General features: G+C 42.8%; 1 protein-coding gene across 16 annotated transcripts in view; it reads left to right on the forward strand.

Annotated features, from left to right (window-relative positions):
- CAMTA1 (calmodulin binding transcription activator 1) overlaps positions 1-25,024 on the forward strand; it is an 818,639-nt gene that overhangs the window by 25,213 nt on the left and 768,402 nt on the right. For 13 of the 16 annotated variants that reach the window (XM_033113419.1, XM_033113420.1, XM_033113429.1 and 10 more), the window contains exons 2-3: positions 3,012-3,081; positions 8,263-8,381. In XM_033113419.1, coding sequence (XP_032969310.1) covers positions 3,012-3,081; positions 8,263-8,381 — 189 coding nt within the window. The remainder of the gene's footprint in view (positions 1-3,011; positions 3,082-8,262; positions 8,382-25,024) is intronic. The other 3 variants (XM_033113425.1, XM_033113426.1, XM_033113432.1) reach the window with 1 other exon arrangement.

Genomic DNA, 25,024 nt, shown 5'->3' on the forward strand with positions numbered 1-25,024 from the left:
TGTCTTGTTCACTGCAGCCCCGGCTCCTAGGACAGGGTCTGGCCCACGGTAGGTACTCTTTTAACGATTGTAGGACAAATAGAAGGAGTTACGATAAAGAGAGGTGCAGCCTTGGAGAGGCTGCTGAGATGGCGCCAGCGGGCCTAACTCCATCAGTGGAAGGCTCCTGAAGGTCGAGCGGTCCGAGTTAAAATTAAGAGTCAGCCTGGGAGGGCTGTGGGAGGACCGGAACCCAGACGTGTCTGCCGTTGGAGCTTGTGCTTTGCCTGCTGTGTGCATTGTGCTGTGGAGGGAGAGGTCAGCTGTTTGCCCCAGACTTCTCAGCAGGGGGTGGTGGACCTGGGATACAGGACTCCAGTTCTCGCCGTCCAGGGGTCCTCCCTCTACTGCAGAACTGCCTCTGGCTCAGTGTGGGAAACAGATCTTGAGGGGTCCAGGGAAAGGACCCAGTTCAGAGTCTGGCCTGTGGTTATTTAATACTCTGTTTCCCCGAAAATAAGACCTAGCCGGACAATCAGCTGTAATGCGGCTTTTGGAGCAAAAGTTAATATAAGATCCGGTCTTATTTTACTATAACACTGGGTCTTATCTAACATAAGACTGGGTCTTATATTAATTTTTGCTCCAAAAGACGAATTAGAGCTGATTGTCTGGCTAGGTCTTATTTTCAGGGAAACACGGTACAAGGTAGCCATTTCTTAGGTGAGTTTCTTGTGCATTAGGCTTATTTGCTTTGAGGACCTGGTTATTTTGGGGATAGAATGACTTTTGATTTCACTCTCAACTTATGTGAACTTCTGTCCTGGTTAACTATTAAGACTTTATTTATTATGCCAGTGCTGTAGACAAATCATGGTTGGTTGGTCGTTCATATTTCTGGTACGTGTGTTATTTTTGGTGTTTAATTCTTCTGGTTTCTTGTTGGTATATTTTACCACTAATTTACCTATCATCAAACTTTGAAGTCAGAGGTAAAAGTGCTTGTTTGTTTTGAAGCTATTTGTTAGTGTGTTTCACTGCACATTAGTCATTTTAAAAACTTGATGTGAAGACCCTTGTTAAGATGTCTTGATAAGTGGTAAACTTATGCTATCTTTTTTTGGTAATAGGAAGCCAGAAAATGTTAAGCCTTAAGACATTCTTTTTAACATAAAATTTCAAGTCTTACTTCAGAAGCCACACTAAGATGACATGTTGCACTAATATGGTTTGAAGGCTGTTGCTGGCGGCTCTTGCACATGTTACAGGAAGTGAGAGTACTTCTGACTTTACGTGAGCCGCTTTTTAACATGTGCTGTAATTCCACGCTCGCAGTCATGGGAAGAAACTGCCGTTCAATTTTCCAGAGGATAGATACGTAGATTCTGACATTTGCCCCTGGTTCGTAGGGAGAGTCTTCAGGTCCAGAGGCTGCTATCACAGGTCGTGAATGAGTAGGTAGCATTAGTGATTCAACAAATGGAAGGATGGCAAAAGTCCTGGAACAAGGATTTTCCAGAAACAGAAAATAAATCATTAGGGGAGCTGATGGTTGTCCTGGTAGCTAGGAGTCACGTTGTGGAGAAGGACTCATTAGTCTGTGGTGAAACGCTGGACCGTGGATGTGAGAGAGGAACGTTAAAAACGCATGGAAGTCAAGTTTAGTCAGATTTCAACACTCTTTTTGGCACAAAAAAATTCAGGCCATCCTCAGTTTGCTCTTAGAAAATGTTAACATTGTTAAAGATTATCCTTATTGACTGTGGTGACAATAGCAGTTTATATTTGTGTGGTACTTGGAATTTAAAGCTCCACTGTACGCGTTATCTCATTTAATTCTCCCAACAACTGTCTGCACTAGGACAGAGAGATACCATCTCCACCTTTGTTGATGAGCTAATGCAGACGTGAAGTTACTTTCCTCAGGACAGCTAGGAAGCGAGAGAACTGAGCTTTTTCTATTTTAAACATAAAACATTGAGGTGGTTGTTGAACTTGTAAATAATCGTTGGTTTTCTAAGTAAACATGTGGTTTATAATGCAGGGTGAATAATCTAAAAATTTATTTAATACTGAAACCAAATGCAAAGGATATTCTTAGGACTGAAAATAATTGGCTGGCAAGACTCACCGAAAGCGTCATTTTAAAAGTTAATCATTGTGTAGGTTTTTGTATGAAAACTTCCATTTGACTCACATGTAGCAGCCTGAGAGCAGAGACCTGGGCTTCCCTCTTCTTCCTGACCTACTACACCTGCCTGCCGTACTGTTCGGTGGCTCTCAGTAGATGCTTTTGAATGAGTTGGGTGTTGGGCTTACTTTTGGGAAATGGTTAATGTCTTTGAATGTGGACCGACCTGCAAAATGAATGTGGCATTGATTCATCTTAGTAAAAATTGACTCTGTGCACAGTACATATGCTCCCTGTGGAAAAAAGTTGTATACAAGTAGTGCATGTTCCCAGCATCTATCCTGTTTTTCACACACATGTATTTTAAATTTTGAAATACCCTTAATTAAGCCTACAGAAAAATTGTAGGTGTAGTGCAAAGAACGTTTTTCTCCCGAACTGTGAGAGAATACGTTGCCGGTATGTTTCATCACCCTCCAATACTTTTGTATTTCCTACAAACAAGAGTATTCTTCTCCATAAGCACAATATAAAAATCAAAATCGGGACATGAACTCAGAGGCGTTTGTACAGTTTGAACTCAGCTGCTTTGCCAGTTGTGCCAGCTGACCCAGTGGTAACCTGTGTAGAAGAAGGTCCAGCCAGAACCCTGGGTCGTACTCAACTGTCTCTTCCATTTCCGTCAATACACAGCAGTTCTCAGTCCTTCCACTTTCATGACCTTGACACTCTTGAAAAGAGTGCAGGCCAGTCATTGTGTAGAGTGTTCCTCCATTGGGGTTTGTCTGATGTTTCCTCATGATTAGATCCTGGTTGTGCATCTTTGGCAGGAAGACCACAGAAGAGCCACTATATATCTTTTTCAAAGATTAGTTTTACATTTTATTTTCTGTTTCCTTAGAGCGTTTCCCAAAGTGTATTCTGCGGAACTAGCACCTACTGTGTTCTCAACACCGTGCCACCTCTAGAAGGTAGGATTTGAAAAGCTTTTGACTTACAGGAAGGGGTGGGCTTGGCAGTGAGAGCATTTCCGCCGTTACAGTGCAGTGCATTAGCCTGGGGTGGGGTGTAGAAGGCCTGGGTTCTGCCTTTAATTTGCTGTGTGATCTTAGATGAGTTACTTAATCCTTCTGGGGGTAGCAAAATTATACTCCCCACATAAAGTTTCTGTGAGGATTGAAAAAGGGAAAGGGTTTAACCACATGGAAAATTCAGAGCACCGTGCAAATGTTAGATAGCAAGACAACAATTCCATAATTCTAGCGTCAAATTCCAGGCGACAGAGTAGGAATCATGTGGGAAAAGCCACGGGTCGTGTTTGAATCCCATTTGAGCCACTTACTAGCTGTGGGTCTTGGGCAAGTTAGTCTGAACCTCTGGTTCTTCATCTGTAAAATGGGGGTAATTGCGCCCTGAAGGGGATTGTGAGGATAATTGAGAGAGTCCATGGAAAATCCTGTCTGGATGCCTGCTAGAGGGTCCCGCAGCTGTTTACTCCCCCAGAAGTAGCAGAGAATGAATTGAGTCGATCATATGTAGCTCAGATTGAAATTGAATGCAGCCAAGCAGCAGAAGGAAGGTGCCCGACCCAAGTGGAGTAGCCGATTGCAAGGCTTCTGCGCCCTCACTTAGCCCCCTCCGCCCACATATTTTTAGATTGAAAATGTGAATGCAGATAAATAGGAGTTTATTGAACCTGAGTAATGAGTTGACAAACCAGGGCCAGAGATTTGGTAACAGGATTGTCAGGAGAAGGGCAGATCCGGGCCACCTAAAAATAGAAAGGGCGACATTTGATGATCACACGCTCGAAGAGGAAAGGGTTTGTTAAAAAGCAATACTAGTTATGCTTTTCTACTAAAAAATGTTATGTTTTGTTTTTTTAACCTTTACAATTATTTTGGATAATTACAACTGAGTTTAATTCCTTTTGGAGAATCTCTTTGGAAAAGAATGAAGAGAGAAATCATATCAATGCTTGGCACGTTGCTGGTGCTTAATTAATATTTATTTTGGAGGAATAGTGATTTGAGGGTCTTCCGTTAGTCCTGGCAGATTTGCTGCTGTGAGCATTGTGCCGACTTGAATATAACAATATGTGGCTATGTTTTCCTAAATCAGTTCCTATCCTACTAATTAAATCTAAGCACATAATAATTAGAGCTAAATGGAAAATTGTAGAGCTTCCTTTTAATTTTACCACTCCAAGTTCTTGATCAAATATATTCCCAATAAGATTTAGCAATTTGATACACTGTTATACCAACTTATTTTGAATAGTTTGGTCTAGAGGTTGAGAGATTAATCATAATCAACTGGATTGAATAGCAGTGTTTGTAATTATTCACAGAACCAAAATTCTTTAATTTTTATTAATTATGGATCAAAATAAAATGGATGTAGAATTTCCAGGTTAGAGTTAATACAGTTATAATTTACTTTGCAGAAGTCAACTGTGTGTTCCAAGAAAGAGGTCAAATATATTTCTTTGGATTTAAAAAAAAGGATTGGATGTGGCAATGCGAATCTCAATTTTTAGAAATAAAACATGCAAACAAAAATTCTACCTTTTGCCTGATCAAGTGAATGAACATTTTTGAACATTTTAGAAATTGTTAGTTAAATTATACTGTGTCTCTAAAATTATTATTTGGAAAATGTTTGAAGGTTGACCGGAAAGGATGGTTCATTTTCCTAGAATTACAGCTTTCAGCCAAGCAAGTCATCTGTCAATTTCAGGACCTTTACTGGTTATTTTTATTGTGAAGGAGTTTAGAAAATTATTTTGTAGTCACACATCATACATACGTATTGTGCTAGATAATGATAATGGAATGTTTTCCTTTATTTGGTTGACACTTCCATCTTGCAGTGTCAGAATTTAATTATTTGCATTAAATACTGAGATGCGTTCGAAACCAGTGTATACCTTACTTTTACTGTTAACCCAAGATACAATTGCAATCCTTGTACTGAGACAAGGATTTAAAAATTGGCTCATGCATGTATCTGATTATTATGTCATTTATAGCTATCTCCAAAACATGATAAAGCAGCCTTTAGTTAAAAAACAGTATAGCCATGTGAGCAGTTCTTTTCCAATGTAAGCGAAGTTACTTTTTATCACACTTTAACTGGAAAAACTGAAATTTGAATATAAGAGTTTTAACATTTTGCCTATTTGAGTTCCTAATATTCTTTTCTCAGTATTAAAACTGCCATCTTCATAATGCACAGTGGGAAAATTTATCCATTGTTATGTTTCTTAAAAACATCCAATTTATATTCAGCATGAACCTAAGATTCTGGAAGCAGCACAGTTAAAAAACTGATTAAGGGGAGCTCATTGGCCTGTCATCCTCCTTTTCCTTTTGAACCCATGGCTGTACAGCCCCATAAAGTGCTATATTTAGAAACCTGATTGAGAGGGTGCTTACACAGCCTTTCTCCTTTCCCTCAAAAAGCCTTCAGGCCGGTTCAGTACTGCCTGCTGTGGTATCAGAGTGGAAGCCGGAAGCCTTTTCCACAGCAGTTACTGGTGCTGTTGAGAAGACTTTTTCCCTCTCCCTCTCTCCCTCCTCCTCCCTTCCTCCTCTCTCTGCCTCCCTCTCCCTGTCTCCCTTCCTCTCCCTCTTCCTCTCCGCCCTTTCTTCCTCTCTCTCCCTCCTCCTCCCTCCCTCTCTTTCCCTCTGTTCCTCTCCCTCTTCCTCTCCCCCCCTTCTCTCCCTTCCTCTCCCTCCTCCTCCCTCCCTCTCTTTCCCTCCCTCCCTCTCCCTCTCCCTCTCCCCCCTTCTCTCCCTCCCTCTCTCTCCTCCTCCCTCCCTCTCTTTCCTTCCCTCTCTCCCCCACACACGTGTACACATTCAGGACTAGACACACGTGGTACATGTGCCTCATATACCACAGGACAGCTGATTCCTCAAGGAGGCTAAAAGGACAGACCTCAGGTTGTGATCACAAACGGAAGTAGAAGCTCAGGCTTAATAATCTGTAATTATTGCTCAAATTTATGTTTTAAACAGCTTCCTCAGAGATGTGCCTAGTCACACACAATTTAGGGTAAGCCCATTGAGCACCAGCATGGTACTGTTTTCATAAAAGGCACCTTGTAAATGGTGAATATTTGAATTGAGTATAGATTTTAGAATTCCACCACTACTTTCCGAATTGTACACATCATGGGAGAGTTTTGAAAAATGAGAATCAAACGCTTTAGGGGAAGAGAGAAGGGAAGGGCGGTAGAGGCGGTGTGATTTGGTATTCTGCTTTAAAGTTTTATGGCCCGTGGTCCCTCCCTCTCTCGCTTCCTCCCTCCCTCCCTCCCTCTGGAGGGTGAAGTGCAGGGAGCAGGCACAAGCACATAAAATTACAAGTGTGTAATTAATACGGAACTTTCTGTGAACTTTCTCTTCGTTGAACACTTTTTTTGGTTTCATAGCAAGATTTTTTAAAAGTTTAATTTTATTTTGCTATTAGGTTAAAATTTTGGATTCTAAAAAAGCAGTCAGTTTTGAGGTTTTTCAAGTTTTTATGCTGCTTATAGAAATAGAGGATGGGCATTATAATTCAATTGGTTGTGTAGTTCATGGACCAAAAAAGATTTAGTACGCTAAAACTCTCTTCAGTTCCTCCCTATAAAATATTTCCATATGATGTAGTAAATTTTTTTAGACTTTATTTTTATGCCCAGTATTTTCCTGTTAAGATCTTTTCCTTGAGAAGAAATGTATAAATCAGATGAAAAATGTTTGGAGAGGATTTTATTGTGACTGTAGAAAATATTTTTTATTCTTTTCTGTTTTTTACATGTTCAAAAAATAGGCTATGCTAAACAACATTATAGTAAATGACTGGGAAAATATATTGTTGTATTTTCACTTTTAACGTCATTAGCTAATACCTGTGTGCCTCACACGGCTGGTTAATTGTAAGGTGTTTTAAGTCATTGAATGACAGTTCTGTAGGTACTTACGATGGAGGAGAACTAGAGGTTATCAAATTTCTCCTTGATTTGGGAAAACTGAAAATATTAAGTAACTTACCCAAGGTCACACACTTCGAAAGTAGCAGAACTGAGCCAGAATCCTGGACTCTTAATTTGGAATGGAGTTCAGTGTTTTTATTACATATACCTTATTAATATCAGAATAAGTTATTTCAACTGTGACTTGCTGGAGCAAATTCAGTCTTTAGTATTTAATGTGTTGTTCCTTAGTAGCTGGTTATGCAGTGCACCCTTTGGATATTGGGGCCTCCATTTAGCATTAAAATAATTGGTGTGGGTAATCTGAAACGTTGACCTAAATGGGCCAAAATGGCAAGAAATTTTGAGCCAGGCAAAGAGATTTTGTTACAGGAATGAAACAGGAAATGATAATGCAAGTAAACAAACAAATGAAGTAATACGTAAAGGAAATGATTTCTTCTAGAAAGTATCAGGGAGACCGGTTATCGGTTATCGGGTAGTGAGATATACCATCTAGTCTGAAAGTAATGGACTTTCCTTTCACCAATTTAGAAGAGCTACATTTTGATGAAATACATTAATGATATAGCTATGGATATGTAAATCAAGTTAATTAAAATGCTATATTTTTAGACTTAGGCTAGAAAGGCCAGCCTCTGTGTTAGGTAGCTAACTAAGTGCAGGTTTGAATTCCTTATAAGATTTGTAATTTGCTTTTGAAAGGAAAAGTCTTATTTGCATTCTAGGGGATGAACTAGTAGTAGTTTATGAATAAAATAGTCCTATTTTATTACAAGTCTTTTTCCCTAAGAAACTTAAAACTTTTCCAACTGGTTAATGGAAGATTTCTGGGTTTTGTAAGCTTAAATCATTTTGCAATTTTGATTTGCTTCTGGAAACTTGGTGAAAGAACCTTTAAAAGTAACATTCTGGTTATGGGCAGCCGCTGGGGTACTCCCTGCCCACTTGCTTGTATGGAGCAGAAGCTCGGTCTCCTGTTCGAGCCTCTTGCCCATCCTGCCGCCATCTCTCCGATGAGGGTGTAAAGAGTATTGTTCACTAAGGAATGGTGCTCTGTCTCCCGGCGACTGACACTAACTGAGCTGCCGTTTCTGACCTCGCCAGTATACTTAACAGGAGGTTTGCTCCATTATTTTCTCTGAACCTATTGTTTTCTTCTTTATAGATGATCATGGGAACAGCAATAGTAGTCATGTAAAAATCTTTTTACCGAAAAAGCTGCTTGAATGTCTGCCGAAATGTTCAAGTTTACCCAAAGAGAGGCACCGCTGGAACACTAATGAGGTAGAGACATTTCTATTCTTAGGGGTGTAATTTCTGGAAGGGCAAACTTCTTAGGTCATTTTGCACAGTACTACTTTATATTAGCTTTAAATTCAAAATGTTGCACTAGGAAGTTGTAAATGAGAAGAATATTGAATTTGGATTTGACAGAAAGCAACATGTTTCTCGAACTCTCTCTGATCTGCTTGGCTTGCGGTGAAAACTATAAAATGTGCACGCTGACTGACTAAGGGAGCATGAGTTCCTGTATCTGCGTTTTCTTGCATTTTGGCATCTTGCACTTGGTGGGTAATTCTGCCTGCATCTCCGGTAAACGTTAGTACCTGTGTTGTCATGAATTAGTAAAGACACAGCGCCAGTGCCCACAGAATGTGTAGTGTCTTGAAGGGTGAAGTTTCGGTAGAATTGGGGAGGGCAGGCTTCTTACTCGCGCAGCTCTTAGTCTTCTCTGATGGAGAAAGTTTGCATGGAGAATTAACTGGTTTGCTATAATGATAGGAATATTTTTAAGAATGAAGGCTGTGTAGTAGAGTGTATATTTAGCATCTCATTAGATAGAAGGTTGATGAAGTAGATGAATTTGATGAAGTAGAATGAGTAAACTTTTATGGATGGTTGGATGATAGTTTTTTTATTTTTGGTAAATCTTATCTGGGAGTCATAATACTAGGGGTGGATTGCTTTGTTGTTTTTCTTATTTTTAAATCTGAGTATTTGCATTTAGGGTAATACACATTTAGTGTGTAATAGGAAAATCACTTTGGGCATTATATTCCTTTAATTCAAATGGCTTGGGGTTACTGGTTTTGCATAGTTGGTCTAAATCAAGTCCCGTGGCTGCTTCAACATTTACTTCCAAGTTTAGTTAAATACAATACCTTACCCTGTGTCTTGGCACTCAGTTTGTTAAAAGACACAAAGAGAAAACAGTGCTGCCTATTTACCCTTATTTTTTTAAGATTGTTTTGCTCTAACTTCTTGATTTAGAGCCTTTTGTTTTGAGTTGGAAGAGGTTATATGGATGAAAATCTCTTTACTTATCCCCAGTTTACAGATTCAAATACTAGAACCTCATAGCTTTGTTACCTTAGCTCAAATTTGAATTTCTCTTAAGGTATGTATATTTTGATTACTTGCATAAATTATATTCTCCCTTCAGACAGAATGCTTTTGCTTTGTTAAATATTAGCTAGCTTAGAGGCCTATTGTTTTAAACTATTTCAAACATTTTAGACATGAAAACAAAGTAAATATGCTGAAAATTAGTCTTAATCATGAATTGTTAGTCTGTTAGCAAATAGTGTAATTTGGGAGCCATTCAGGAAGTCACAGCGAGGTCATGAATTATTTAAAAACTCGGTATGTTTCTCTGTATTCCCTGAAACCTGGGTTTGATACCATAGTATTATATATTAGCTCCAGTATACTTATAAATGTAACAAAACACATAATAGGTATGTACTTTTTTCAAGGTTATATGTTATATGAAATTGGCAATTTATTTTAATTATGATTTGAAGTTATATTTGAACGGGCAATGGCTTAATCAGTTAAAATCAGTGGTCTTAAGAATCTTATAAATCTGGAGGTAACAGTGTCAGAAATTTATTTGGTAGATTATTTAGATGCTTGGTTTCGAAACTTGTTTGGTTTGGAGCTTTTGAGCACAGGCCTTCAACTTTCCCATTTTATTTACCTCTAAATTATTTACATGTTCCACTTTCACGTTTTCGCTGCATTGTAAAACACCCAGTAAAGAATGTTTATAGAGGATGAGATGAAAAGGAAAACAGAAGTTGTTGTGTATTTTCTCCCAGGACCCCAGTACACACAGCCCCGTGGAAACCACTGGCTTAGGCCACCTGTTGCTAAAGTCCCCAAGTCCAAAGAGAGGAAACTGCACCCCTGTCTGACCAGGACGGGTGAAGCTGGGGTCTGAGGAAGGTGCATTGTTGTGCACCTGGGACCCAGGTGAGGAATGTGTCCTTGAGGGCAGGAGGCAGGCCTGCGACTCCCTCTCCCTGGTGGCCCTCCCCTGTGCTCAGAGATTTGGCAGCTCCACGCTGAGAAACCTTCATTTGAGGGAACTGAATTGGAAGGTTGGCCCATATTTCTGGGTAGAGGACATTGGCTTTTTGTCTTGTTTATTTTTGGCTTTCGGAAAAATAGGGGAATCTTAGAGTGACAGCAGAAGACTCAGATTATTAGTTGTTAATTCCGTAGTGTTTGTGGTGATGGTAACTATCATTTTTTTAAATTGGCTTGGATAGTGGAGAAACAAACCACCAGTACTCAGATTAAAGTGCCTCCTTCTCCAGTCTAGCTGGGCATTGTCTTTTGCCACGTTCTTCAGCCTGCCATCCATGTTGACACTAAATCCTGAAGGAAACCCACTTTGGTGTGGTGGACTTTCGGTCACAGGCCTTGGTGGTCCTGTGGGGAGCAGAGCACCTGTAGTTGGGATCGCCCAGTAAACCCCTTGAGTTGCACTTAGAGTAAAGTGTAGCCATACTGCCATCATTAAGGGTCCACTGTCCCTCTGCAGCTGGATAAGTGGCCGTTTTGGTGGGGGACCACTCGGAGTGGTTGCTTGTGTTCAGGAGTCTTATTGTACAAAATGACGTTTCTGGAGCTCCCTGTCATTGGGATGAGGCGCTGTCACTGGGAGAGGCATGTGGGCACCAGAGCAGTTGAGAGCACAGCTGACTCGTGTTTTCCATCTCTCTCTGCACAGCACTTGTTTGCAACGGGGTTGCTTGTTCGATGTCAACTGTCATCTCTGTCCGTGTCCCATGTTCTCTCGCTCGCTCGCTCTCTGCCTGGTGTGTGCAGTTGAATTCCTGGGTATAATGTGACTCCTGTGTACTTTGGAGAAATTCTTTTACTCAGACCTGTGTTATAGTATTTGTGATTATTTGAGAAAACCCAATTTTGATGCTGTGTGTGTGTTGAGAGAGGCAGAGTGTCGTCGTGCCCAATCAGCTGCTGCCATTTATGGAGCACCCGTCCTTTGCTGGGCACGGGGCACTGGATGTAATTATTTCTAAGCCTTACAACAGTATTAAAAGATGTGTACTCTTTCCTTTTACAGATGAGAGAGCGTTGGTAAAAAGTGGGTAAATAATTTGGTCAAGATAGCACACTTGATAGGGCCTGTCTCTCTGAGCTTAATTTCTTCCATGTTGCTTATTAATTCTTAGGAATATTCATTCTGTTGTGTGTTGTCTCGGCTTTTAATCAAAGCCTCATGGCCACATTACTTGGCAAAGCTATCCTGTGATCTAGTTTTGGATTAAAAAGAGTTAATATAGGATTAGTATTTTGGGTTCTTATGCTAATACGTGGTGAAGCTGATCTTGGGGCCTAGTTGAGCTACTTTCAACGTTTTCTAACCCATTGGAATAGGTAAGATCTGCCCTTCTTGAGTGCTATTTGCAATTACAAAATAAACATACTAAAAACAAATCAATTTTAGAATACGCTTTCTCCACCACACACACCCTTCCCCCAGGTTCTGAAGACTTTAAAGGAAATGATGATGGTACTGACAGTAAGGATGGCGGCCAACGTTTATTGGACATCTGGTGGTATGCTAGGCACTCTGGGGTACTCTACGTGAGCAGTCACATTTACTTCTTGAATTACTTCTGTGAGGCATCTTATGTCATTATCTTCGTACTACAGATGAGGAAATCTGAGTGGTGGAATCAGCCCACAGCCTGATTTGGGAGCCTTGACTCTCTACTCTTCTGTCCCAAAGAACAATTTCAAACAGACTTTCCCAAGGTCTTGGAGCTATTTTAGTGATTTCTCATCCTTTTGTTTTATAGAATTGTTTGGCTTCTTTGTTTATTTGCCTTTTCAAGTATTACACATACACTTAATGTATTTTTGCATGAAGATTTTTTTATTTTTTAATAGCAAACACTTGTTTCTTAGGGAAGTAGTTTCGGGTCTTAATAATGAATATTAATATGTGGGCTCTGGATAATGAAGAAGATATATTAAAAGTAGAAATTTTGTATGTACCTCTGGGTAACTAGAGGGTTAGGCTTAATTTTTATATCCAGAGAGAAAGAATGTATTAAACACAGAGAACATTTGTCAAAGAACCGACTCTTATTTCATAATCAGTTTGGTATTCACATCTTCATTAGGTGAACTATTACAGGGTTTCTGCATTTTAAGTTAATATTTTTAAGGCCCAGAGCCAGAAATAATTATGCTAATGCAACTTTCTGATTGCGCAAATGACTTCATAATTACACATATTACTACTCCATGTATGTTGTGGGGACTGAAATTTCTTCTTGTTTAGTCATTAATTAGCTACTTGACTTAAAATAGCACTCTGTTGTGCAGTCCCCAGGTTGGGGCTACCACCATGTTCTTCCAAAGGTACATGAAGGGAGCAGCACGGACCGTTGGTGATGCAAATATGCTCCTTACGCGCTTTCAGATCAGCTCCTTACGCGTGTGCTACTGTTTCTGAGCTATTAATGCTCCTTCTTTTGTTTGTTTTTCATCCAATATAAAGTTCCTCTAGAGTAAGCAAACAAAATAGAAATCTAGTTTGTACTGATCTTCAAGCTGCATCAAAGGTTTTCAGCTGGTGACAGCTTCAGAGATTTTCATATTAAGTGTGCTGTTTTAATGGTAAAAGTGTCTGTGTTGAGAGCAGGGCCGGTACAGACTGTTACGTTTGAAGCCATACCGCAGAACCCGAAGAAGAAAGGCCCCCAGACTGTAATGCTTTTTATAGGGAGAGAATTACCCTTTTAAGTCCCGAATACTTTTTATTTTCCAATTTTTGCTATTCAGGTAAGGAAAATGGACTTTTAAGACTGAGAATTATTACATTATATTTCATTTCAGTTATTTTAATGAGAAGCCACCTTTTAAAAGTTTCTTTAATCATATTTTTTTTGGGTAGGCATATATTTTTGAGTGTTTTTGTAATTAAAATTTTTCTCTTTATATAACTTATAAAGTTTTAGGGTTGTAATTTTTCAACGGTTGTTTTTCCTGCTGTATTTATACGTTATCTTTTTGCAGTGTAGACCCACATTTTTGGGGGATCATTTAGGACTTGTCAAACTGCCAAAATGTGAGCTGAACTGAAATGCATGTTATACTCTGATGATGAAGGTGAGAGAGAGAGAGTGCGGCCTACCCGACTCGGTCGGTGGTTGCTAACCCTGAGGCCGGGCTTTGTTTAGCTTTTGGCGGTGCCCACGGTTGGAATGCTCCAGATTATTCCCAGTCCACGCGGGGCTCTTCTGGCTGAATTGCAAGTAGGGAAATGCAAATAGGAACACAGAGTCAAGTTAGAAGTGTGACACCCTTTGATTTTTGAATGTAGTTTATGGTACCAAATTTCTGATTAAACGTGATAATTGTGTAGCAGTGGGGTTCACTGGAATTCTTCAGTTTAACCTAAGCGAGCTAAATGGCTACCACAGTCCCAGTGAGTGCGTGCCCGTTTATCAGACCGCCTGTTTCTGTTCAGCACGGTAGTGGCAGAGGTAGGTTGGGTGTATTGGAGTGCCGGGGGCAGAATATCTTTCCACATCAGTGAGGCAAGGACAGGTGAGGATGGAGCAGGACGGGCAGGTTTGGCTCTGTGGAACCAAGAGAGAAGCAAGTCTTACCTGCAGAGACTAGAGTAATCTTTATAAAATTTGAATCAGATGCTAAAGAACTTTTCCTTCAAAGGCAGAAGGTTCCTGTGGACCCACCTCAGTTTTGACCTAAACTTTTTATATATTTTAATATACATATAATTTTATCATACTTTATAAAATTTTATACTTTTGCATATAACATTATAATACTTCAAAATGTAGCACTTAGAAGAATACTTGGCCCATAGTCAGTGTTCAGTAAATATTTGTGGAATGGATGAAATACGTAAAAACACAAAACACTCAGTATAAATTTCTTAATTCTTGCAGTTCTTCTGTAAATATAAAACTCAAATAGATGCATACATTACATAAAAAGAAACCACAAAACTAATAAAATCTGTATTAACAAATTAAATGTAATGGATGATATTTTGCCCAAACTAAATTGTCTCTTGCAACATGAATACAGTAGTGACTGTTCGCGGGAAGGGTCTTTTGAATTTGGCACGGGGCACTGTCATGAGACCTGCAATTACCCTCCCCTCGCCCCCACTGAACTATTCAGAAACCGCTTTTTTGCTCAGCAAGCATTTCTCGAAGTCTGCTGTTAGGCCTTGGCACAAATATATCATTTAGTTTTAAGTTCACTTCTGGTTCTTGTCATTAGTCCAAGAACAACTTAAGTGACACTACTGAGTACCCAGGCAGTTGTAATCACAGATCACCATTTGAGCAGTGAACTTGTGTCTTAGCATATATTTGTTAGGGGTTTTACTTTTTCAGATTATAAATTAAGATGGGAAATTCAGACCTCCTTAGTGAACCCAAGGATCACTGGTACCTTGGAAAGGAAACAGAACTGGCTGTCAGAAACAGGTGTAGTCTTGGCTCAGCCACCAGACAGCTGAGCGTTAGGTAAGACACCTACCTGGCCTCTTTTGAGTCTTTGATGGTTGTGCTAAGAGACCTCTGAAGATTTGCCTGCAGCCCATTCTCCAGTTGTGGCTAGGTCTTGGTGGCTTTTGTGGTTATTTGGGAGTGCGGGACCTGCAGGGAGGCTTCGGTCTAGCTTGGGACTTTCTTTTTTACTGTTAATCATCCTTTTATTTATTTATACATTTGAAGTGTACAATCTAGTGGTCTTCAGTAAGTACACAAAGTTGGGAGACCATCACCACCATCTAATTCCACGTTTTCATCACCCAGCGGCTAGGGATGTTTGGTCCCTCTGGACTTGGTGGCGTTGGCTCCCTCAGGGGCTCTGTCAGGGGTTCCAAGTTCTTCTTTGGTACTTTCTCCAAGTCTCTGTACCTGTCTAGCACTGGAGGTGAAGTGTGAACAGAGTGTTCTTTTGCCCAGGTCTTGCCATATAGTGACGTTTCCTGAGATTGTTTTAGAAAAATGGCCAAAGTGTAAATGAGGATCCAGTTTGAGCCTGTACTTTTCAAAGTTGGATGAAGAGAGCTTGAGTAGAGTTTTCAGGTGCATTCACAATGTACACTGTGCGGACTCTATCGATGGGCTACGTGGGGCTAAAAGACCCCGGTCTTTTCCATGCTGGTGGGAAACGTCTGTGGTGGTGACTTTCCCGCAGGACGTGCTGAGCCCTGCTGATGGGTCAGCGAGATGGACAAGGGAAGAATGAGTACACGAAGGCTGGCATTCCTTGGCGTAGTGGTTTTCAAGGTGAACTGGCCCCTGGACAGCTTGTTAAAACCCAGATCGCTGGGCTCCACCCCAGAGCCTCTGCTCCAGTGGGCCTGGGGTGGAGCCTGAGAATGTGCATTTCTACCAAGTTCCAGTGAAACCCACCCAGAGGAAGAATCCCAGCCTCCTGGAAGGATATTCTAATTAACTTCACTTGACTGCAGTCTCAGCTTTGAGTTTTAAGGGTTCTTTGTGTGTCTTGGATGACAGCCCTTTATGAGATGTGTCTTTTGCAAATATTTTCTCCCAGTCTGTGGCTTGTCTTGTCATTCTCTTGATACTGTCTTTCACAGAGCAGAAATTTTTAATTTTAATTTTAAGTCTAGCTTATCAATTCTTTCTTCCATGGATCGTGGCTTTGGTGTTGTCATTAGTCCAAGAACAACTTAAGTGACACTACTGAGTGTCACTCAAGGTTTTCCACTGAGTGTCACTCAAGGTCATCAAGGTTTTCTCCTGTTATCTTCTAGGAGTTTCATAGTTTTGCATTTTACATTTAGGTGTATGATTTATTTTGAGTTGATTTTGGTGAAGGATGTAAGGTCTGTGTCTAGATTCATTTTTTTCGCCTGTGGATGTCCAGTCGTTCCAGTCGTCCAGTTGAAGAGACTCCATTGTGTTGCCTTTGCGCCTTCATCAAAGATCAGTAGACTGTATTTGTCGGTCTGTTTCTGGGCTCTCTGTTCTGTTCCACTGATCTACTTGTCTGTTCCTTCACTGGTACCACCCCGTCTTGATTCCTGTAGCTTTATAGTGAGTCTCGGAGTCGGTAGCGTCAGCCCTCTGACTTGGTTCTTTTTCAGTATTGAGTTGGCTGTTCTGGGTCTTTTGCCTCTTCATCCAAACTTGACAGTCAGTTTGTCGATGCCCACAAAACAACTTGCTGGGATTTTGATTGGGATTGTGTTGAATCCATAGACCAAGTTGAGAAGAACCGACATCTTGGCCATCTCGAGTCTTCCTGTCCAGGAACATGGGCTGTCTCTCTGTATATTGAGTTATTTGATTTCCTTCATCAGTTTGTAGTTTTCATCATGGACATATTTTGTGAGATTTAATATCTAATTATTCCATTTTTGGTGGGGGAGGTACTAATGTAAAGAGTATTTAAAAATTCAAATTCCACTTGTTCATTAATGGTATATAGGACGGCAATACACTTTGTGCATTAACCACCTATAATTGCTTATTAGTTCCAGGAGTTTTCAGAGACCCAAGTCTTTTGAAAAAGGAGAGACCATCATTGAGTGTGTGGCCCATGTCTGAAGTGTGGGTACCACTGCAGGGAAGGGGGAAGTCCCGACACAGAAGCCAGGCTGAGGTGTTCTGTGTGGGGCAGGAGCTATTCAGAGAAGCTGCCCAGGAGGGAGGCTGTCTTGTTGGAAACTGGGGTTCTGATTTAGAAGGGCTGCAAAAGGCTGCTTTTCAGAGAAAAGAGGAAAAAACTCTTAACTATATTTACCTTTTTAAAAATTAAGGAAGAGTTGGAAAAAAATGGAAAATACCATCTGCTTTCCATTTCTGAGAAAGGATACATTAAAATGGCTTGAAATTAAGCAGGATCTATAAAATTGAGGTCAGAATCTAGTCATTTCGCATTTTCCTGACGTGTCTTTAAACTATGTAGCGATAGTACCGCTTTTCCCGGCATCAAAAGACAATTGTTAATGTGTATGTTAAAATTTTATTTTGTATTTGTACTGTTGAACAAAATTTAGACTTCCTGACTCTGATTGTTTTAAGAATCACTTTTGTTAAATGCTTTAATTATTATTAATCAAAATTTTTATATTTCGGCATTTTTCAGTAATTTTTAACAATCCATTCCTCAAGCAATTCAGAGAACCTGCTGTGATGATTATGTATTTTTTGTTTCATAAATCAGGCTAGTGAGACCTACGTGTTTGGGAATTAGCATTTATCATCATCTGATGTACTGTGTGATTCCCTTCTTTTTCCAGTGTGTTGTCTGGTTGCCCCGCTAGACTGGAAGGTCAAGGTGGACAGGAGTCCACATCTGCTCTGTTTGCTGATGGATCCTGGGAGCTTAGAACAGTGCCTGGCACGTGGCGGGCACTCAGTGACTGTGCACTGAATGACCGACTGAGGGACTGAGCAGCACATATCACTTAGGTCAGCTACTCAAGTGATAACTGCTACTCAGTGTCTGCTGATACTTTGTCTCTGAGTCACACGGCCTGGCTTGGCGGGACAGTCATTGGTAGCTCCTTGCGGTGTGGAGGAGAGGGGCAAACTGTGTGCTCCCCGCATGTGCGCGGGTTCCTAAACCAAGCACACTCAGTTGTTGATCTCAAACTCAGCTGTCAGGTAAGTCAGTCCTGTCTAAGGCGGGACTGAGGGGGAGGCAGGCAGCCTAGAGTGTCCTCTGGGGAGGAGCCTTTGTCGTGTGGAGACAGGAAGCCTGGGAGAGGGAGAACCCCCCAGCCCCCCAGTTCACTCAGTACAGCACAGGTAGAAAGATGTTTGAGTCACCCCAAAGCCTATCCTGAGAAAGAAACAGCTGACTGTTTTGGTAGTTGTCTCTTCAGACAATTTTCTGTGCTGATGTGGCCCTGTCTTTTATTTATCATTAACTCAGAATAGGTTTACGGTACATGTAGTTTTGTAATCCGGCTTTTCTCTTAATATGTTGTGTACGTCTTAGGCCTTTTTTGACAGTGACCCATAGCATCATGTTTGTTGACTCCATATTAGTAGTCCATTGAATTTCATGCTGTCACTTAAGCATTTAGCAGTATTTTTGAGGGTCTGATATGTGCCAGGCACAGGTTGAGGGTTATGAGGATACCAAACAGACAAGTTCTTGTTCTCATGGAGCTTATACTTCAGAAGGAAGGACAACACACAAGTAAATAAGTAGGTAAGAATTTCAGAGTGCCGAGAAGAAAATAGAACAAGATACTGAGGTGTGAGCACTTTAGGTGGGCTGGTTGTAGAGGGACTTTCTTAGGAAGTGACATCTGAGCTGAGGTCCAGATGGTAAAAGGGGGCTAGCCACTGGAGGGCCCAGGGGGAGGAACATTTTCGACAGAGGGAATAGCAAGTGCAAAGGGCCTGAGGCAGGAATGCATTTGGATTGAGGAACAGTAATTAATCACGGAGCAGAGTGAACATCTGGAGGGTGAGCTAGGCAAGGCAGGCAGGGGCTAGATCGTGAAGTGCCTTGCAGGCGTAAAGACTTGGAATCTTATCTTAAGAGTAATAGGAAGTCTTTGGAGGATGAGCTGTCAGGAAGTGAGTGACATAATAGGGATTTGTAATTTTCAAAGCCTTTCTCTGGTTGCTCTGTGACTGATAGGGAAAGCAGAGAGGCCAGTCAGGAGGCTGTTGGAGTAATTGGTGGTCTTGGTAAGAGATGATGGAAGCACATGTAAATCCTTATTAGGATGGAGATGTCTTTGCGGGGGGCACTGTTCTTCCTACTACAGAGGGAATACTCAGAGGTTGCTGAGAAGTTGAGTACAATGAGGATGGAGACTTCACCCTTGGATTTGGGCACCTGGATTTAGTTACCCTGCTGAACGGTTTCTGCAGAGTGTTGGGTGCAGAGGTCCAGTTGGAGTAGATTGAAGAGCCAATGAGGTGAGGATGTGGGGCGGCAAATATTAATGGTTCTTGCTGGAAAGTAAATGTGGCACGAATTACAAACGAAAAGCGCAGAGCAGAGCTCTAAGAGAGTGAAATGGGAGCCCTGATGTAGCACAGAGGTTCAGGGGAGACCTCTAAGGAAGGGGTGTGAGAATGGCGTCTACTGGAGTAGGTCACCTGAATGAAGAAGCTGGAGTGAAAGCAAGAAGTGGTTTACAGAGGTGGAGATGTCTGGAGAAAGAATTCATACGGTTACTTTGAAACAAGCAGCAGAACCCACCGATGAGTCTTCTTGTTGCCCCGGGTCAGTGGGCAGACCACTGGCAGCATCACGTTGGATGCCCTCATTGGCCAGCCATGCTGAAGTCAGCATAGAACAGCCACCCCGCTGTGGTCTGGCCACGACTCAGGGCCCTGGTGGAGACTGCGTCCTGTACGCGGCACAGAGAGAGCTGCAGTCCTTTCCTGCCTCACTTCCTCTCTGTACTTCATTACGTTTTAATAGCATTCATACTCAACAGTAGTTATTGAACACTAGGTTCTGGGCAAGACAGGGTGAACCAGACAAATCCCTGCCCCGTGGAGCTTGCATTCTGGATGCCCATCGCACTGGTAATGGGGCGTCCAGACTCTTACCCCTTGGAGGTAAGGCATCCAGTGTTCGTGGTCCACGCTCTCCTGGGGCTCCCAGGGACTCTAACCAGCTGTTGGACCCTCTGTTGACCTCATTACTGTGGCCACCTGCTGGAGCTGACCAGTGTTTCCAGCTGTTGGCAGAGCCCTGCTCCTGACCCACAATTACCCCTCACTTCTCTAGCTAATTACCTAATGACTGCTCATGTCCTTCCTTAGCGAGCTCTGCACTGAACCTCCGTCTGCAGGAGGCCCTCTGTTCTAGTCTTCTTAACCAGCTTAAATGCCAGAGTCCCCAGTACACGTGCACTCCCTTCCAAATACGTGGACTGCCCTGCCCTTCTCTCCTCCTGTCAGGCCAGCCGACAAATCCAATCCTGGCTGAACCCCGTCTCCTGGCTTTTCATGCTCACACCCACACAGCCCAGTGCTGCGGGAGAAAAACAAGATAACAGTCATGTATCTCTCTGTAAATTTTTTTTTTTTAAAATGTCACTTGTTTCACCTAATATGCCACTTTTTCTTTTTATATTTTTTATTGGGGAACTGTGTATTTCTCCAGGGCCCATCAGCTCCAAGTCGTTGTCCTTCAGTCTAGTTGTGGAGGGTGCAGCTCAGCTCCAAGTCCAGTTGTTGTTTTCAGTCTTTAGTTGCAGGGGGCACAGCCCACCATCCCATGCGGGAATTGAACCGGCAACCTTGTTGTTGAGAGCTCGCGCTCTAACCAGCTGAGCCATCTGGCCACCCCTCGGGCAGCTCAGCGGCAGCTCGTTGTTTTCAATCTAGTTGTGGAGGGCGCAGCTCACTGGCCCAGGTGGGAATTGAACCAGAACTGAACAACTCTGTTGTTCCGAGCTCGCCCTCTAACCACCTGAGGCATCCAGTCGCCCCCTCTCTGTAAATTCTTGATCGCGAGCCTCAAGTGGGCAGTTTTCTAAGATTCTGTACTCACCCGGCCTGTCCTGACTCTGGGACCTCGCTGTCCTTTCTGCATCTTCCATGCTAGACCACCCCCTTTACCACCAGCACCACCCTGCCTGTGAGCCGCTGAGCTCACGTCACATGTGGAAAAGGGAAGCCCGCGGGCGCTCCAGCTCTTCCCACACCGAGCGTGAACATGTCTTCCCTCCTTCTCTCCAAGGCCAGTCTGTTCACAGGAGCTTGATCCCAACCCCGCTCTGCTCGCAGGACTTCAGTCCGGCAGTCATCTTGCATTCTCCTGCGTCATAAACCCTCCTCGCCTCCCGCTTCACTCCGATTAACGTGCAGAGGTCCTCTGGCTATACCCGTCTCGAGCAGAAAACAACCACCCTCCCTCACCATCAATAGCTCCATTTTTAAAATCCTCAACATCAAAACTTCTCAAGAAATAATCCACATATTTCCTCTACTTTCGCACTTTCCAGTTACTCTTCAGTTTTCCCTAGCCACCTTTTTCAACGTCAGACAAATTGCCAAACCCAGTGGACACTCTGTCGCCTCTTAACAGCTTTCAGCATAGCCCCTTCCTCCCACCCGAGACACTCTTCTTGGTTCCTGCCGTGTTCAGGGCGTTCCTCCTACCTCTCGGGCCACCTCCTCTCAGTCAGACCTTCCTTCTCAGTCCAGCCTTTCAAGACTACAGTTCCTCAGGGCTTGCGTCCTACAGTGTCTCTTTTCACACAACACACGCTCTTGAAGTGATCTCATCGATCCACTGGCTCAGACCCCATTTCTGTGTCCCCAGTTCAGCCTGTCTTCTCCTCAGACACTCACACACAGAGGCTTTCTCCGATAAGCCATCCCAAACTGAACTGTGATGCTGTCCCCAAACCTGCCACCCTGCAATTGTCTCAGTTTTCTTTGTCTCCCACCACTGAGTCTCCCTCCGCCTGTCTCTGTCACCGGTTGCTTGGGTCCTTTTGCAGTGGAGAGAAGATGCCTGTGGATGTCGTCTCAAACTCATGTCTTAACGCAAACCACATATATACGGGGTCACAGAGGAGGCCAGTTCTGTTGAAACAGTTATGCAAACGTTAACAAAACACAGATTTGTGATATGACACGGTAAACACTACAGATCTAGTGGTGGGTCTGGAACTGCCATGAAGAAATGATAGACACAAATGATACTTCATATTATAGCATCGGTAATTGGGATCATAAAAAAGCTGAGATGTCCAGGTCACTGGTAGTGCCTGTGTTGCTGAGGTTTGCTGTGTGTATTCACAATTAAACAATACTACATTTCCGTTGGAGGTTAATAAAATAAAGATGTAGCTCTTTTCTCTTCCAAGGTCACGGACCCCCCCCCCCCCCCCCCCCGCTCCCCGTGCTGTCTTCACTGTGACCCTTCCATTTCCATGTCATCTCTGTCAGCCCTGCTCGCTCACGCACCACCAGAGCCTCCTGTGTGACTTTCTTGCTTCTGCTCCGGACCGCCTTTAGTTCATTCTCCCCGCAGCAGCCAGGGTTTTCTTCTTAAAACAGTAAAATGCGAATCAAATCCTGTTTTCCCCAGCTTCACGCTCTTCTTCTGCTTTCCACTGATTTCTCAGTATACATTTAAACACGTCAAGATGGCCCACGCATCCCTGCTCAGTCCGGCCCCGCCTGCCTCTGGCCTCCTCTCAGGCCCTCGGCCCCCTTTCCCGGAGCTCCAGCCATGCTGTTCTTCCAGGTCTTCAATTGTGCTTCATTCTTCCCACCACGGGATCATGAAACGTGCAGTTTCCATGGTTCGTCACACGGTAACCTATTGCTGCCACATTACCAGAAACCTGGTGGCTTTAAACACCACACATTTACTGTCTCGTAGTTTTGGGGGAGTGGTGTCCAGGCACGGCTGAGCTGGGCCCTTTGCTTAAAGTCTCCCCTCAGGGAGACCTGCAGCCAGGGTGTCTGTTGGCCGGGGCCGGGCTCTGAGGGCTTAATTGCAGAAGAACCCTCTTCCTCGCTGACGGGGTTGTGGCAGCTTTCAGGTCCTGGTGAGCTGTTGAACCGCAGGCCTCAGTTTCTCGCTGGTTATCAGCTGAAGACGGCCATTTAGTGCCTTGTTACCTGGGTCTTCCCAACATGGCGACTTGGCTCAAAGACAGCAAGGGAGAGGGAGTTGTAGCAAGAAGGATGCTACAGTTAATGTGATGTAATTACACGCGTATTCACCAGCGTCCCATGACTTGGCCATGTTCTGATGGTTGAGAATCAACTCACAAGTCCCGTCCACACTTGGGAGGGACTTCCGCGGGAGGCCAGGGTCATGGCAGTGGGTTCAGAGTCGTCAGCCCCCTCCCACCCCACCCTCCACCCCACCCATCTAAAGTTGTGTGTCCTTGAAAGAAAACAAATGCTTCACAGACAGAGTGTCCTGTGGACATGCTGCGTCTGCCTCTGAACAAACTTGTAGTCTCACAGACGGTGATGAGTTCCCAGGTGGTAGGGTGAAACAAGGGGAGCAAATGCCTGTCTCAGATGTCTTCTCATGCTGCCTCGGCTGCTTTCATTCATTTGCCGATCATGTGACAAGTGCTGGGGTCAGAAGTGGGATGGACAGGCTTGCAGTTGAGAGCTGTGTGTTTCTCAGTTGAATACTAGTTTTTGAACTGGAATGCCTGGCAATTTTAAAACTTAGATGAAATTTTAATAGCAGTTGAACCAATTTTTTCAAGCATAAACTTCTGGGGCACCGAAATCTGTAAACAGAGAAAAGTGGAGATGATCTGGTTGAAACTGGGGAGTGGGGCCAAACTGCCTGCCTCTGGGCTTCTGGCCTCCTCCAGAGGCAGCCACCGTAGTGAGTGCTGGGGACCCTGGGACAAAGCAGGCGGAGGCAGCAGCTCAGGAAATGCACCCAGAGAGGTGTTAGACCATACCACGTCCATTCCTTCTCTGGACCGGTGGCTCTCAAATGGGGCTGACCCTGTAAAGGGTATTTAGGAATAAGTGGGAGCACGTTTTGGGTGTCATGATGAGTGTGTCATCTTCTGTACAAAATCGTATAATAGCCCTCACTCAGAAGCTTGGAGAAGCCTGCTCCCAGTCTAGTGCTCTGTTTTCATGTTGGTGGTTCTCACCCGTGGCTGGCTGCATGTTAGAATCAGGTTTTTGAACATACCAGGGCCTGGGCCCCACCCCAACCAATTAAATTGAGTTCTCTGGGGTGGGTCCCAGACTGGGATTTTTTAAGAGCGCCCTAGGAATTCTAAAGTGCAGGCAGGATTGAGAATCACCACCTTAAATCTACTGTTGACTGCTTTCAGAAGAAGTCTGCATTGTAATTAAACGAATTGTGGTTGAAAGTAAGCAAAAGGAAGTCTGGAGGGGAACATTTGTAATAGACAAGTGGGCTTTATTAAATGTACAATTACATTATTAGAACACAGATCATGGGAACTGACTGACACTCTGAATTTGGATTAAATCTCTTAAGCAGGGGATAACACTCAGAGTCTGCTATCTGCTAGGGAGAGGTGGTCCGTTTCTGTTTTTCCTGTAGCCTTCTTTATCCCTTTTTCCTTTTTTTAATATTTCAGCCCAATATGATGAAGCATCTATTTGTAACACATTATTTTCTTCTTCTTGTAGTCTGTCTCCATCAATCAGCTATTCTTCTCCGTCCATATCTTAAGGTTCTTAGAGGTCATTGCCATTTCCCACCCAATCCCAAAACATTGTGACAGCGAGCATTCCTGATAAAGTGCTTTTGCAGTTTGTAAAGACACTCTATTTTACAAGAAGAACGGTTCCTGAGAAACTCCAGATGTTAGAAAACTTGATATTGTTGGCTTAGTAAAGGAATGATCTGGAAAAATGATCAAGAGGTTAGCTCAAACCTCATAGAAGGAGTTCTCGGAGTAGACACTGGCTACTAATGGTCTCATAATTTTTTCACTGTGGATTGTCTTAATAGTATGAGCGTAATTTATAGCCGTCGTCATGAATTTCCAAATTTTCCCACTATACTGGTACGATCTGACACTGACATCATCCCCCAATGTCAACAAATTTAGTATGATTTTTGAAATATTTCACAAGTATGTAGTGAAGATTAATCGCACTTTGTTTTCTACCTTTTACCAAAATAGTTCT

Source organism: Rhinolophus ferrumequinum, chromosome 9, assembly GCF_004115265.2.
Source record: "Rhinolophus ferrumequinum isolate MPI-CBG mRhiFer1 chromosome 9, mRhiFer1_v1.p, whole genome shotgun sequence".
Lineage (NCBI taxonomy): Eukaryota > Metazoa > Chordata > Mammalia > Chiroptera > Rhinolophidae > Rhinolophus > Rhinolophus ferrumequinum.